General features: G+C 33.0%; 1 protein-coding gene across 1 annotated transcript in view; it reads left to right on the top strand.

Annotated features, from left to right (window-relative positions):
* Window positions 1-17979, top strand: part of EYS (eyes shut homolog) — a 1324234-nt gene that overhangs the window by 116985 nt on the left and 1189270 nt on the right. The window contains 1 exon segment of the mRNA XM_047769134.1: window positions 14958-15195. Coding sequence (XP_047625090.1) covers window positions 14958-15195 — 238 coding nt within the window.

Genomic DNA, 17979 nt, shown 5'->3' with positions numbered 1-17979 from the left:
CTGCTGGTGGAATGGAAAATAGTGCATTCGGGTCCTTTGAAAAAAGAGTTTGTCAGTCCTTCAAAAGGGGAATTATAGACCTTCCATAAAACCTAGCAATTCCATTTCCAGTATATATTCCAAAAATTAAAAATATATATCTGTACAAAAGTTTGTAAAGATTTATTCATAACAGTCAAAAGTTTAAACAACTCAAATATTTCTCAAGTGATGATAAATGGAAAATAAAATACATTATAGGAATTTAAAGGAATTCAGCAATAAAAAAGAATGAATTACTAAATCATTTCACAACATGAGTGAACCTTAAAGACATTATGTTATGGTAAAGAAGTCAGTCTCAAATGACACTTTAATAGAACTCAATAAACATTTGTTTAATGAAACTAGTATTTTTCAGAACTTTGTATTTGCTAAAAATATCCTTTGTTATATAAATGGATCTTTTTTCTGACTATTTCTGCTTATGATAATTTTTTTTGATATCCAAAAAAATCTTGGATTTTTTCAATTAAAGTTAATAATTTTATGCATGACATCGTCATAAATTAATACTAAAATAGAGCCTAACAATGTTTGCAAAAATAAATACTTCATATAAATTAGCAATATTAATTTAAAGTTCATATTAAATTGAGTCTATAATTCATGTAAAGTTATTTTATCTATAGCAGTTACAATTTCTACTAATTATGTATCACCTACTACAATGGCAAAATATATATGAAATCTTAGAACTAACATGCAAAAGGTGCTCAAGTTATCTATAAACTCTTTATTATACTTTAACTAAAAAAAAGATATTCTGAACACATCAAAATATAATCCATTGAATTGGATATTATGCCATAAACTGTCAAAAGATAAAAATTCTTCCCAAGTTAATTCATAATTTAATGTTTGTCAAAAACATTGTGTGTTATTTTAGAAACTAGTGAATATGTTATAATAGCTAGATTCAAAAATGATATTTAATAAATTGCTATATCATCTTTGAAAAAGAAGAGTAATGAGGTGGAATGTTATGGACTACCTCATTTAGACAGATTTCAAACCTCATATGGTGCCATTGTAAGAACCAATATTGGGCCAACAGAGAACTCTGAGAACAAGCCATGGACAAACAAGATCTTGAGATATAAAAAGTTTAGCAATAATTCAATGAGAATACACAGGGATCTTTAGTGGATTGATACTGGGAAATGGCACTATGAGATCATACCTTAAACTAGACTGCGACTTGATACTTTATTTGTGAGCAGACTGATTGTGCTCAGAGACCTAAAATCAAAAGACAAAATGATAATGTAACTGAAAGTAATACAGAAAAATATCTTTGTGGTTTGGGGATGGAGAACAAGGCACAACTTATAAAACCAAACAATTATAATACTGGAAGAGTAATTAAGTTTTTTTTTCGCATGAATGGCACTAGCAAAACAAAACAACAAAAACAATAATAATGTTAACAGATAGTTGATAATTAATGCATTTATTTTATTGATATATACTTGATAATAGTACAACTGAAAGTGCATTATGTAAAGCAAGTATTTTCCACAGATTTGAACATTACAACATCCTTGCCTTAAAATGTTCAAAAATATTTTCTGGAAATCTGGAAAATGGGGACAAAAAAATCCCACCAACAGTATTGTCATTCAGGGCTTGATCAATTTTGGAAAGTGTCTGATGGTAATTTCTCAAAACCAGGAATAGATGGTCAAGTGTTCATGGCTTCCACTCACTATGAAGCTTTAAATTTAAGCCAAAGTCACTAATCCCTACTTGTCATAGATATAAAACAAAATGAAATATATTCATTCATACATTTATCAAACATTTATTGAACACTCCCTAATTGAAAAACATTGTCCAAAATATTGTGGAAATAAGACCAAGTAATGTACCATCCATAGGTAAATCGCTGTTCTCAGAGCACATTTCATGGTCATTCCATTTCATTTAGGAAATAAATATCTTTTTAAACTAGTAAGTAACTATCATTTTCACTTTCTAAAGACACAAGTAGTTTGTTTTATAGCAATTAGTTTTATGGCTTTCTTTCTGGATGCTTACATTAAACCTGGTTTTCGACAACCTTTTTTAGAATTCACATTTTCTCTGCAATGCTAAAATAACCAAAAACACTATTTTTTTTAATTATAGAATTCTATTTCGAAGTGTAAAATCTAAAGGTCCTTGATAAAACCAGGTATAGTTTCAAAACCTATGTAGAGTCAATCTTGTACAACTCTATTTCTATGCAAATTTACCACAGAAATATATATATATTTTACTCAGATTTAAAAAATTATTTCTGAACCAAGAAATCTGATGGTTATTAATTTCTAAGACTATTGTCACTTCTGCCATAATATCAGTGACTTTTTAATTAAGATGTTTAATTTCTTTTTTTGTGGTTATTTTTAATTTGGGGTTTAACATGCAAACTTTACTGCCTCCCAGGAAAATGATTTTTGTGTTACCTTTTATTTTTGGAAAAAAAGAAAAGAAAATGAACTACATATGAAAGTGGCTGATTGTATGTGATTATGTATGTGTGCATGTATGTATTTTTGTTTTTGGTTAGTCTTGGTACTACTAAACTACATGTTCTCTAGTGGCTGGATCCTTTTGACTATTGCATTTACATGCACTGATACATTTTTCTCCTCTTTTTTGTCTACTCATAAATGAGATGACCTTGCTTCCTTAACCTTTACGGTAAATTTATATAGAGGTCATTACTTAATTCATTTAAGTATTTCCAAAATAGACACCATTAAACTGTCCATATGCATGCCAAAAACCAATTAAAACAAACTTAATTAAATGTTTAAAGCATTTTTGTGTAAGTTTCAACTATAGTATGGATTAAAATTTAGTTAAAGTATATATAATATCTCATATAACTTTTTTTTTCTCTTTTAGGAGCAAGATAATAAATGTGTTATGTATATAAAGTCAAATTTTGACTATATTATAGCTTCAGGCTCTATGGCCTTTCCTGCTTTTTTTTATATGTCAAACAATAAAAATATTTTATGCATATTAGATGATTTTGTGCTACTTGGGCCATATTTTTATTTTACCTCATAATATCTAAATAACTTTTTATATGTCTAACCTTTTTTACAATGCTTTCAAACTGTCTTCTAAGACTTGGGATTTTATGAAGCTGTTTATTCAAAACCTTTAAGATGACCTTTCTCTTGAGCATAGCCTAATTTTAAAAAACATTTGGTGATTATAGAGTCAAACAGTATTAATGGAGCATCTGCTAAGATATATGGATCATAATCTTAGGACTTAGAGTAATAGTAGGGTAATATATTTAATGTCTTCTATTTCCATTAGAATATTTGTCCATTAAAAATCTAAATGATGAGCAAAAATTATTAAAGCAATATTTAAGTGAGATAATATTTTCAAATATTACACTTATCTTTGTCTGTTCAAGCATATCATCGTTTATTAAAATATAAGTATAAATCAATTTATTTAATAATAGAATTAGTAACATATTTTTGAAGTCTTCCTTTAGTTGAGTTTATTTTCTAAAAGTAAAATTTCTGTGGGAAATTATAATAATATTCTAAAATTATAAATAATATATATGGACTACCATAATTTTCTGAACAGTTTTTTACAAAACTAATGTACTTGTCACTTAAGAGCTTTCAACTTAATAGTAATTTACTTTAGCTCATATGTACATGTATATGAGCATTTACATGAGTGTTATTAATTATGATGACAAAATGTATGAAGAGTGATAAGTGGTTAAGTAAAATTGAGAAATTTATTTTAGGTCAGTGATTTTCAGAGAAACTATCTTGTATTCTGGGGACATTTTGTTAATTTCTAGGGTCATTCTAGTATTCAGGATTATTGGCTGCCACAGCTGGCATTTAGCAGGTGACCAGTGGATGATGAATCCTATAAATTTTTCCATGCCCAAAACAGTGCCATTAACAAAGCTGTTCTATGGTTTGTACAACTTCCAAGAGTCTCATCACTACATTATGTACATATACAAAACCTTTTTATAAATATCTGAGAACTTAATGTCATTTTACATAGTGACATAAAATATTTTTTACAAAAAGTTAATAATCATACATTTTCCAGGAATGAAATTTCTATGTTAACCAAGAAAATACTACATAATATTCAGGATTTTTTTAGAATTTTATTAACCACTTTGGAGCATTATGTCACCTTATTTTGAACTTCTAATACCAAACTACTGTTATCGATTTTCAGTTTTAGCCACCACACCCATATTAATTCTGCCTTGGGTGCAAAATGACTACCCGTTCCAGTGTAACTTATAGTTTAGTCATTCCTACTAAGAATTCCTAATTATTTATTTTATATAAAACATTAAATTACAAATGAGTGCCCTTTTATATCTTCTTATATTAGAGTTAGGGTATCATCTTGATTTTTTAAAATATTAGATTTGTAAATAACTTATACCTATGATTTCTAAAATATGTAATAAAGAGGGTATCACAAAGATCAGAAGTATACTATGAGACAGGCAGAAATATAAACAGAAAATACTGATCTGATTTTGTTAGAATATCAATTTTGAGAGATATTATATAACTAAATACTGGATATGAAAGCTGTATTTAAAGGCCAGAAAAAAGAGATCTGATTTTCTCAAACATTGGAATAGAAGCATATTGAAGGAATTAGATGTCTGTTGTTAACCATAGCAAAAGTTTCTATGTTGAAATAAGGAAAAACTTTGGGAGAATCACTCTGCAATTTACATATAGATACATGAGTTCATGTAAAATCATTTTCACATATCATGTAGTATGATTAAAGTCATTTTTACAGATATTCTGTTATTTCTTTTACTTTTATATTTTTATCAATATAAACTTTTGTTAAACCAGTTGAAATTAGACTATATCAAAATGGTGATCTCATAGTAACAATCTAAGAAAAACATTTAAATACTTTTTTTTTTTTTTAATGACTATACCCACAGCATATGGAAGTTCCTTGGCCGGAGACTGAAATGATCTACAGCCCCTACACTGCAGCTGAGGCAACACCAGATCTTTTAACCAACTGAGCTGGGCAGAGGATTGAACCTGTGCCTTCCTCTGCAGCCTGAGCCACTGCAGTCAGATTCTTAACCCAATACACTGTGCCATAGTGGGAACTCCCGTATAAAAATTTTTTAAAATGCTACATGTATACCTCAGAGATAATGTGAGTTTGGTTCCAGACCACTGCAATAAAGTGAATATCATAATATATGGAGTCAAAGGAGGTTTTTGGTTTCCCAATACATTTAAGAGTTATGTTTACACAATAATGTAGTCTATTAATTGTACAACAGCATTATGTCTATAAAATGTACATATGTAAATTAATTTTTTTGGCTAAAAATTGTTAACCATCATCTGAGCTTTTAGCAAGCTGTAATCTTTTTAATGGTGGAAGGCCCTGCCTCGATGTTTATGGCCACTGACTGATCAGGGTGGTTGCTGAAAGCTGAGGTGCTTGTGGCAATTTCCTAAAATAAGACAACAATGAAGTTTGCATCAACAGGCGACTCTTCCTTTCAGAAATGCTTTTTCTATAGCAGGCAATATAGTTTGATAACATTTTACCCACAGTAGAACATCTTTCAAAATTGGAGTCAATATGCAAATTTTAAAAAATAATTTACATATAGATGATGATAGTTACACAACATTGTGAATGTACATAATGATGCTGAATCATATACTTAGAGATTATTTAAATTATAAATATAAACATAGTAATATATTTACCAAATAGAAAAATATATCATAAACATTTTTAAAAAGTTAACTGGTGAATTACGAGAAAATATTTTAAACTTATATGCAAGATTATTATAAAACATATAAACAGTTCTCTTAGATGAATAAGAATTAAACAATATAAAATATAACAATTATATGAATTGTAAATTTAAATGAGAAATATCAATGACCAATACATACATGAAAATAAAAAAAATTCAAAAACAAAACCAAAATTGGAATCTACCCTCTTAAATCGTGATCCTGATTTATCAACTAAGTTTGTGCAATATTCTAAATCCTTTGTCATAATGCCAACAATCTTCACAGTATCCTCACCAGGAGCAGATTCCATCTCATGAAGCCAATTTCTTTTCTCATTTATACGAAACAGTTCTTCATATGTCAATTTTTATCATGAGATTGCAGCAATGCAGTCACATCTTCAGGCTCCACTTCTAATTCTAGTTCTCTTGCTATTTTCACATCTGCTGTTACTTCTTTCACTGAAGTGTTGAACCCCTTAGTTACATCCATAAGGGTTGGGATCAACTACTTCCAAACCCCTGTTCATGTTGATATTTTGACCTCTTCCTATGAATCACAATGTTCTTTATGGCATCTAGAATGGTGAATCCTTTCCAGAAGGTTTTCAATTGACTCTGCCCAGATCCATCAGAGGAATCACTAACTATGGCAACTAAAAGCCTTATAAAATGTATTTCTTGAATGATTAGAATTGAAAATCAAAATGAATTCTGTATTCATGAGCTGCAATACAGATATAGTATTACCAGTGTGAAAACATTAATCCTATTGTCCATGTTTCTCAGAGTTCTTGGATGACCAGGTGCCTTGTCAATAAGCAGTAATAGTTTTAACAATATTTGTTCCATAATGATAGAATTGCATTGTTTCCTTGCTTGCCACCCTGCAAATCATTGAAACAGCAGGAACTTTAGAAAGTTATTAAAGCAAAAGTAGATTTTCAGAGTGAGAGAGAGAGCATGCAGGCTGCCCCGCAAGTAAAAAGAGAGCCCATCTCGCTTTACAATTGTTTTTATATCCGCATTCTGTGGACCTGAGTGGAGACATGATTATTTCTGCCCAGCCCACTGATTCTTCCCACCCGGCCCACCCCGCATACATGAGGACAGTGTGTTGATTTGTCTTTGTATGGGGGCACATTTTGATTCTCAGAGTGGTTTTGGGCATGATGCCTCATCTGCATGGGGAAGAGGTGATATGGAGGTGGGGTGAGGAATCCACATATCTTTCCTAGTAGGGAGCAAAAAGGAGCAGGCCAGGTTGCTCAAGGTAAAGTGGCATTACAATGACTCAGGTGGGGCGATGATAAGTGCTTTGTAGTTCTTGTCTTAGCCAGAGGCTTTTGGGTTTAATCTCCTTGAAGGAGACTTGAAGCCTATAACACTCTGACAATTTTTTTTTTTTCCCTTAGGTCTTCTCAGTGGTCTTAAAACATTCAGTAAACTATTTTATAAACAATCGTGCTGTCATATCATACCTTCTGGATACTTTGCTTCAGCTTCTATATCAGCACTCGCTGTTTTTTCTTGCATTTTTGTTTCAGAGGTAGATTCTTTCCTTACACTTTTGAATCAGCCTATGTGAGCTTCAAAATTATCTTCAGCTGCTTCCCTTCCTCTCTCAGCTTTAATAGAAATGGAGTCAGGCCCTTGCTCTGGATTAGGCTTTGGCTTAAGGAAATGCTCTGTCTGGTTTGATCTTCTCTTCAGACTATTCAAACTTTCTCCATATCAGCAATAGCATTTTGCTTTCTTATCTTATCATTGTTGTGGTCAGCAGGGTAGTGTTTTATTTTCCTTCAAGATTTTTTCTTTACATTGAAAATTTGGCTAACTTTGGAACAAGAGGCCTACATTTTGGCCCATCTTGGCTTTTGATATACCTTACTCACTAAACTTACTTATTTCCAGATTTTGATTTAAAGTGATAGTGTGTGACTCTTTATTTCACCTGAACACTTAGAGGTGATTGTAGGGCTATTAACTGGCCTAATTTCAATATTGCTGTGTCTCAGGGAATAGAGGAGCCAAAGGAAAAGGACAGAGATGGGGACACAGTAGGTGAGAGGAGCAGCCAGAACACACACATCTATTAAGTTCTTCCCCTTATATGGCTGTGGTTCATGATGCCCCAACACAATTACAATAGTGACATCAAAGATGACTGAACACAGATCACCATAATAAATATAATAATAATGAAAATTTAAAATATTGTGATGGTTAATGAAATGTGACATAAAAACTGAGCAAATGCTGCTAGAAAACAGTGCCTATAGACTTGCATAATGCAAGGTCATTACAAAACTTCAATATGTAAAACATGATATATGTGTAAAATGTAATAAAGTGAAAAGATATAAAACAAAGTATGTCTGTAGTTTTTTATAATAGTCACAGGCAATCATGAAAATAAAATGTGCTTGTTAAACTGTAATTATCATAGATTTGTTTTCAAATTTTTTATTGCCATAGGAATTTCTTAGGAAAATGCCCTAGTGAGTACATATTTTTGTGTATTCAGCAGGGCATATTACTCATCCACGTTTATTTTTAAATATAATAGAGTCACTTTAAATATAATTGACAAACTCTAGAAATACATAAGGAATATAAAAAGTGTGAGTTTTGCATTAGGTTAAAAATAAACAAACAAGCAAAACGTAAAATATCATTCAGCACAAGAATCCTGCTAAAGATGGAGGGAAAAGCTCCAGAAAAGAATTAAAGGTGAGTGTGGATGGTATTTAAATATTGATACAAAATTAAACAATTCTAAAATCATAATTACATCCATTATACCAAATAAACCAACTTAGAAAAAGGACATCAGGATGAATTGTAGGTGGATCGATTTTCTTATTTTTAAGAAAAATACAGCAACAGAGATTTAAGTGTTCACTTTGAAATTTTAAACAAAAACAAATAGAAATAATAAAACAAAGTACAATGAGCCAAAGTTAAAAAGAAAAATACACCAATATTATAATTTTCTAATCTTTACTGCAAGATTACAATAGGTAGGTTATCTCTGAAGTTGTTCAGTCAAGGAGTAGAAGGCCAGGTTTTAAAAAGAAGATCAAAATTTGATGAATATTACAAATTACAAGACAGAAATCGCACCACAGGCTAATTCATAAAACAAATCAAATGCAATTCACAGAATGGAACAGGAAACAAAAGGATTTTATAGACACAAAAAGACACACATAGAGAAACTGTCACATCTATTAAAATAGCTAGAGTATAGAACTAAGACAAATCTAATTCTATGTTATTTAAAAGAAATTCAACAATTTGACTCAAAGGTTAAGAGAAATAGGATAGGGAAAAGAGAAATGCTAATTAAAACAAGGTTGGAACTATACATAACTACATCCTGTAGTCTTAAAGACAGGAAGTGTAAAACAGATATAAAGTGTTCTGCATTTAGCTTTATGTTGACATACTAGCAACACTTGCTTAAGGTCAATGGCATCTGCTATTAATGTAGGTTCTGGAGAGTATTTTTGAAAATGAACAAATACAAATATGAAAGGAAAGTCATAGCAAAAATAGAGACATTTTTCTAATCAAATTGGTGAACATCAAAATACTTCGTGATACCCAGCACTCTTTGGGGTTTGGGAAAACTAGCATTTTGAAAATCAGTATGAAAATGTAAATCCCCTATACCTTCTTAGGGAGCACTTAATGGGAACTATTCAAATAAAAAATCTACATTCCTCTTGATTAGGCTAATCCTGAAAGAGATTTAACAATGGATGCTCTTAGAGAGTCCACAGATATATTTGTACAAGGACTTCTATTGCTGTATAATTGTTATTGCAACAAATCAAAATTTGGAATAACTGTAGTGTCTTCAGAAGATAAAATACTATGGTACATTTATACAATAAAACACTCACAAGCTTTGAATACAATATATACTAATTTGGATTGATATCCAAGATATGTCATTAAATGAAATTGGAAGTTTTAAGCATTATGTGTATGACGACAAGATCTTTTTTTGAAAATTAAAAAATGATAGACTAGATAAATATATATATACATATATATGGGCAGGTTGGTAGTAGTTTGGTATGAAAATGTTAATAATAAACAATAAGGGAACTCATAAAACTTTATAAACCCTCATTAAACATTTAAAATTTTGACTCTGTAGTACCAAAAAAATCCGAAAAACTCAAAAATTGGGAACGAGTAGGTTGGCTTTTTATTTTTATTTTTTTAATTTTTATTTATTTATTTATTTTTACTTTTTAGGGCCACACGTGGCATATAGAAGTTCCCAGGCGAGGGGTCTAATCGGAGCTGCAGTGGCCAGCCTTTGCCACAGCCACAGCAATGCAAGATCTAAGCCATGTCTGTGACCTACACCACACCTCATGGCAACACCGGATCCTTAACCCACTGAGTGAGGCTAGGGATGGAACCCACAACCTCATGGCTCCTAGACAAATTCATTTCTGCTGCGCCACAATGGGAACTCCGGTTGGCTTTTTAAAATTCCAGTTCATCAAATTATGAAAAAGTGATTGCACACACACACACAAATCTATTATCTTAAAGACTTTAAAAATAAAACAAATACAAAGTAATCAATATATAAAATTCAGGAGTCAAGTCAACTACCCTATGACGCTAAGTTGGCACCTCCATTCTGGGCCTACTACCTAAATACTGATACTACCTTATATTCCCATGTGTTTGATAGACCCCTGGACTTGTATATAATAAATTTCTCAAAAATTTGTATGGCCAAATGAAGATTTCTAGTTTCTCCCTCAGTTTCCTTCCTGCCAAATCTTCCTTTTAGTAAGCATGCTAAGTCCTCAAATGCTAAGACCTAAAAGGAAACAATAATTTTATAATAGTTGCTTCTTCCACCCCCAAATTACTCCCTTAGTAAATACTGCAGATTCTTTTTCTAAAATATATCCTGACACCCCACTTCTAATCCTCCACATGGTTCCAAATGTCTAACTGTGGTTAGGTATTGCTGGATCATGATATCATTTTCTGGTTTATTGACTTTTCATTAAATTAGAGATTAATTTAGGGGAATTAAATAATGACCAGCCTTCCTATTCTTGCACAGGATATCTTGTCCACTTAGAAAACTGTTTAAAGTATTTTTTATCTTCATGAAATAGCAAACATCCTTATGACTAAAATTAGTATGGTTGAGGCACACACTACATAATTATTTTGGCAATATATGTAGGATATCATGTAATTTATCATCCCAAACACAATACCTTTCAAAGTGAATAAATATTATCAAGAATTAATATCAGGGGTTGGGAGGGGGGAGAGAGTGGAATGAACAGGCAGTTCGGGGTTTTTGGATGCAAACTGTTGCATTTGGAATGGATGGGCAATGGGGCCCTATTGTACAGCACAGGGAACCGTATGTGATTGGGTCACTTTGCTGTACTACAGAAATTGAATAAATATTGTAAATCAACTATACTTTAATAAAATTTTTAAAAAAATTTAAAAGAATTGATCTATTTTATATGGCTAAACAAGGCATGACATGGACAGATGTATGTCATGTGACAGCTGTTTAGAGTTTACCTATACTTTGTTTATTGGCCATGCCTGTGGCATGCAGAAGGTCCTGGGCCAGGGATCAAACCCACGCCATAGGAGTGACCCAAGCCACATCAGTGACAATATCAGATCCTTAACTCTCTGAGCCACCAGGGAACTCTAAGAGTTTTGTTTTTTTCAGAGGCATGGGGGTGGCAAGTGAGAGGACATTGAAAGGTAGTAATTGTGTTCTATTACATTATTTCAAGTAAACATAAGCATTTTGATATGGTTGACAACAGACTAAACTGCCCAGTAATTAATGCACTACTCCTCTTCTATGAAGTAGATATAGAACTGGTAATTTTACAGAGGAGTCATAATCTATATATTTATAAAAGTTATATGTAAAAAGAGAGAGTTAAGAACAAAAGCTGGTGCTTTGAACATATCTGCCATTAACTGCCTGCCATTAACAATCTCAGTGATCCTTGGAAAATTGCATTAACTGACCAAGTTTTTCACAAGGACAAGAAAAAACGTTTGAACTCACTGACCTTTCACATTCTTACTGGCTCCAACACTTGCCATCATATACATTTATGAGTGTAATGACTTAGGTTCAGTAGGTTAATTTCCATTAATTAATAACGAACAAAGTGATTTGACACTGCTCTTCTCAACTCATTATCATGTTTATATGATTACTTTAAGTGTCCTTTGAATATTTGGCAAGGGATAGTTGAAAATCATAACACTTTAAACCAAAGATTATAACTATTATTTAGGTTTCTCACCTTATGCTTTCTTTTTGTTCTGCCTTATATGTATATAGATGCAATATCCAATGAATAAATGTGATATATTATATAACATATAATTATTAAAATGGTATCTCATACCCTAAGGTGGTGCCTAACATATAGAGAAGACCCAAGAATGTTTGTTCAATACATTTACCAAATAACTGAAGTACTGAAAATATGTGTGTATATGAAACGAAGAAAACACAGGTTAAAAAACAGTATCTTCCTAACTTTAGAAAAAGCATTCCCTCTTTGTTGATAGCCAGTCTGGCTCACACCTTTAAACCTACACTTATTTCAAATACATTTACATGAAACACTGTCTCTTTTACAAAATTATCCTGAGATAGAGAAAACCGCATTAAAAACTACTAGAAAATATTGGCTAAATTGAAATTACCATAAAAATCATTTTTGTGTACATACTTTAAAGATAGTCTCATCATGATGTTCAATTTCACTGAAATTGATACATAGAATTTTAAAGTAATCATTCAATGAAATTTAGTCTTGTACTCAAGAATACAGATGTTCAAAAATTTCCAATATACCTTTCAAAAGAATTATCTGAAAAAGACTTGGCCTTGACTTTCACTTACATCTTAGATGAATAATTGCACTGAATGAAAAACTGGGTTTGAATAATTTATTATATGAAATAGTAGACACATACAATATGTATCATAACATTCCTTCTGCCTCATCTTCCCTTCATGTAATATTAAATATCCTCTCTTAAGAATTCCCAGAATATTTATACTTAATCCAAGTGCAGAGATGATCATATTCTCTCACTTATCTTCCCCCTCCCTTGAAAATTCGGAGTGTATTACCAGCACTTCATAATCATTATACATTGAACAAATTTTTTGTGTCCTGCTTCTGTGCTAGGAACTAGCATTTATCAGCATATACTAGCATATCCCAGGGATTCAACAGGAACAAGACAGCCACTGTTCTTGCCTTCAGAGCACTTGCCTTCAGAGGTAACTGAAGAACCACTGAAATAATCAAGCATTTGCAATAAAACCTATTACCATTTAATCGGGATAAGCAGATGATGCCTTCCTTGAGGTAAAGCCAGAAATTTGTTCACATCAGTATTAATTCATTTAAGTCATGCCAATCACATAGAAAATGCAAACAGGAATTTCCATCAGTGGTTCAGCTGCAATGACTCAGATTAGCATCTGCGAGGATGTAGGTTCGATCCCTGGTCTCACTCAGTGGGTCGGGGATCCAGTGTTTGCCATAAGCTGTGGTGTAGGTCGCAGATGCAGCTCTGATCTCACGTTGCTGTGGCTGTGGTGTAGGCCGGTAGCTGTAGCTTCAATCTGCCCCTTAGCCTAGGAACTTCCATATGCCATGGGTGCAGCCCTAAAAAAAGGAAAAGAAAAGAAAAAGAAAATGTAAACATACTTATTGTATGAATACAAAAATGAAAGAAGGAACACTATCAATTGAACCTATTATTAACTAAAAATCTATTATTTTTAGGCATGAGATTAAGTATTTCGAACTTGTTTTGTTCTGGTCTCAGCCTATCGATAGTGATGCCATTGACTAGCAATGCCTGGGGCCCTCACTTGGCCTGTACCATCTGCGGGATCGCCCACAGGCACTTCCTCAACTGGAGCCAAATGATGCTACAGAACTGGTCCTTGTGGTTCTTATTATAATTACCACACGTACCTTAGCAACAACCATCAGGGTTTTGAAAAACAAGTGTTTTGTTTTTGCTTTTTTGCGTTTAAAAGACGCACTCGCGGCATATGGAAGTTCCCAGGCTAGGGGTCGAATTGGAGCTACAGCTGCTGGCTTAAGCGCCACGTCCACAAGGACGGATCACAGCGGCGTCTTGGACTTCTGCCACAGCTTACCAGCAATCCCCGGATCCTTAACCCACTGAGGGAGGCCAGGGATTGAACCCATATCCTCATGGATACTAGTTGGGTTCGTTACGGCTGAGCCACAGCAGGAACTCAAACAAAACAAGTTTTACTGTCACAGAGTGTGGAAGAAGGTAACATGACGCTTCTGGCACTTCTGGGGCCCCACAGCTAGGTTGCCTCTCCTCCTAAGAGCAGACCTGGGGTTTGGCCTTTATTGGGGTGGAGGGTGGGGTGCCTAGGGTTTCAGGGTTCACTCTGTTGGTGAATTTACAAAATAAAGAGCAGGAAAGAAGATGTCCAAAAGGTTACTTATGGGAATCAAACAGGGCTTTCTAGAAAGAGGAACATCAGGAGTGGGGTAGCTTGGCTTTTAATCAAGTTGTGCGGCTGGCAGTGTGTTTATTTAAGATGAATGTCTTTGAAATGAATACTTAGGCAATAAAAAGCTTAATGCGAGGCACTTATATTACCATAAAAAATTGTAGTAATTCTCAGGCACTTACACTAGAAAACTTTACAGCACATTTTCGCAAAAATCCTGACACACCACACACACACACACACACACACACACACACACACACACACACACAGTCATTTAGCCTCAGCAAGTTACAAAGCAATTAAATGGCAGGACCCATATTTGACTCTAGGTCTGTCTGTTGCCAAAGTCCTTTCCACACATCATTCTGTTCAATAAGCAAAATTAAATTTTTCCAAGAACTGACACTTTCTATAAAGATATTAAAAAGCTACATCCTATGACCTTCTTTGTTTTATTCTCATCCTGTGGTTTTAAGTAAACGTGAAGTAGATATTGAAATGTTAAATTATGCAACTAATTGGGTTTTTTGCTCTTGCATGTTTCAGGTGCCGCTATTCTCTTGGTCGCATTGATAGATTCTATATGCTCAGTGTTGAAGATTGTTTAGGAAGCCAGAATACATCAATGCATGGCCTGTGCCTGGTCCATTTGCATGGCTGCAATTTTACCTGTCCACAAAGATGTGAAAGACACATCTGTGAGATAGAAACTGAAGATGGTGAACCTGCGCCCTGCAGTAATGGAACAACAGGTATACATTTAAGTGGCTATTTTTTTGCAAATGTGTCCCAGGTTTTATAGGCAAGTATTTACTGAGAAATCAAATTCTCTAGTGGATTATGTTGTCAGTGTACATATTTACCATATCTCAAATGTGTCCAATGATCAGTATTGTAGCTTGCTTTCTCATTTGGTAAAGTAAAAATATATTCACTTGGAATAACAGGATTACTTCCTTGGGCAGTTACATTGCTGAATATACAGCTTTGGCTCATGGAAATGAGGATAATAAGGCCAGGCTCCAACAATGAGAATATAATGTGTATATCAAAGGTCTTAGGAGAAGACAGGCAACCATAACCTCCAAATAATTTTGTCTAAACAACTTCAGTAACCACTCCAGCTTCCTGTTCGGCTGCCTAATCACACAAGGTGCCAGTTTCTTCTTAGTTTAAAAACAGAATTTGGTTTCAGTACATTTTTAGGGTCAGTGTAATGCCCCCATATTAATAAAGTTAAAAAAAATCCCTCAAAATTCCAACCATACTATATTCTAGGAAGTACTAGAGGACAGGATTCACAGTGGCTATGTAATAATAAGGTAGCTTTTACTATAAAAATATCAGAAATTAAGCATTCAAATTTATTTGTGATGTTATGCTTTTATTATAATATTTATTATAATTGCCTTATGAAAAAGCAGTACAGAGGTCAAACAAGAAGAAAATAATATTGTCACTTTTAAATCACATCCAACTTTAAGTGAAATAATGAAAAAATGTCTTATGCAGTTTGATATCCCATTTCATTAAGAATACCCAACTCTAGAAGTTTTCTGGATTTAAAAAGAAAGCTATTTTTTCCTGTTTGATATTAAAGTAATGTGCTGAAGGTTTTAGAGGCAATTTAAAGAGATAAGTTCCCAAAATAGAAATGGTCATATCATTGGAATAAATGTATGGCCATCCTTATTAGCTTTTTAAAGATGAAAATATATTTGAGTGCACAAATTCTGGTAAGCTTCCTAAAAATTCCGTCCTATTCACATTTCATATTTCAAACACGTTTTCAATAAAAATAAAATAGCACAAAATGTGCTAGTATTGTTGAAATATAGGAATGTGCCTTGTGAAAAAAACATACATATACTCAGATGTTTGTATTACATAGGATATATTCTGAAATGCAGTGGTAATATAATGCTAAGTAGCAGTTATACATAAAATAGAATAAAGAATGAAATTTAGCTCTTCTTAATATCATTAGAGAGAATGTCATTTGGTATTTGCATAATTTACTTGTGTATCTATACATATGTGTATGTGCACAAAAATAATCATTGGGAGATCTAATATTTTATATATCAAGATTGAATATGATGGTTTTTCTTTATATGATTAATAAATATGTTTTATATGTTCACTTTTTATTTAGTTAAATCACCTATATAATGAAGTACTCTCCATTGATATACAGTGGAAAATTGGTATGACTCATTTCCCAGCTGGGAATAAAAAACTGTAATTACTCTTCCTTTTCAAATCAAACCCAACTTCAGATTTATAACCTATCTTATGGGGAAGACGTCTATCTTCTATGAGATCTTTCTGTTCCCACTGAATTATAAAGAATTCGGTGGATTTCTGCATTCAAAATGTTCAGTCCTACTTCTACAGTCTTTATGCATTATTCTGTAAAGGAATGGACGCATCTAAACTTTCCAAAGAATCAGAGTTAATCCCACTGGAAGCAGAGTATTTGGGGACAAATTCGAACCCATGTTCCTCTTCTTTCCTCCCCCCAGTCTTTTCTTTCCCACCATCTGGGTTCTTCCTCTGTCTTGTCTCTCCACCTCCACCTGCCTCTCTTCCCTTCACCTGGTTTAACTCCTTTCTCTCCTCTTCCATCTGATCCCCACTTTTTTTTTTTCTTTACTCTGGGAATTGTTTGGCTGTATTCTAGAAATTTGACATGCAATTTTTTTAGTAGTGTTTCCTAAATAGACTTATTTCAGATTCCCAATTTCATTCATGAATCAATATAGTATTTTAAGATAAGCCTTCTAAGTTACTTGATAATTTTGTTTCTTCTTTGGTTATAACTTCCAGTTACTGCATCCATTAATATAGAATAAGGTTATCCATAATTGCTTTGTGGTATATTTTTGCTTTGATTTTGAAAGCAGGTAGAGAAATGAAATGATTTTTTTTACAGTTTTCCCAATTGTAAAGAATTAGTAGTGGCTAGGGGTCAGAGGGGAAAGGGCTAAGAAAAATGCCTACGGGGAGTTCCTGTCATGGTGCAGCAGAAATGAATCTGACTAGGAACCATGAGGTTGCAGGTTCGATCCCTGGCCTCACTCAGTGGGTTAATGATCTGGTGTTGCTATGAGCTGTGGTGTAGGATGCAGAAGCGGCCCGGATCAGGCGTTTCTGTGGCCCTTGCAGTAGTCCAGAAGCAACAGCTCTGATTAGACCAGTAGCCTGGGAACCTCCGTGTGCTGTGGGTGTGGCCCTAAAAAGGACAAAAAGAAAAAGAAAAAAGAAAGAAGGAAAGAAAGAAAAATCCCTACAATCAAGCAGAACTGTGTTATAGTTTGTTAGTAGTGCACATACTGAAGACAAGAGTAAGGAATGCTGGCGTCACATGACTCATCTACTATTATTTGCTTAGCATCTCAAAGTCTTTTAAGAATAATACTCATAGATTTGGATATAATATACATTGTGAATATTCTTTAGAATTTATTTTTCCTTGGTACTTAGCTTGAGGGTAAGAATAATTTCATGAGATTTTTTCAGACAAAAGATTTTTAGATGCTATTTCAGATGTAATATATTCAAATGT

Source organism: Phacochoerus africanus, chromosome 2 (assembly GCF_016906955.1).
Source record: "Phacochoerus africanus isolate WHEZ1 chromosome 2, ROS_Pafr_v1, whole genome shotgun sequence".
Lineage (NCBI taxonomy): Eukaryota > Metazoa > Chordata > Mammalia > Artiodactyla > Suidae > Phacochoerus > Phacochoerus africanus.
This window is presented reverse-complemented; position numbering and strand designations above follow the sequence as displayed.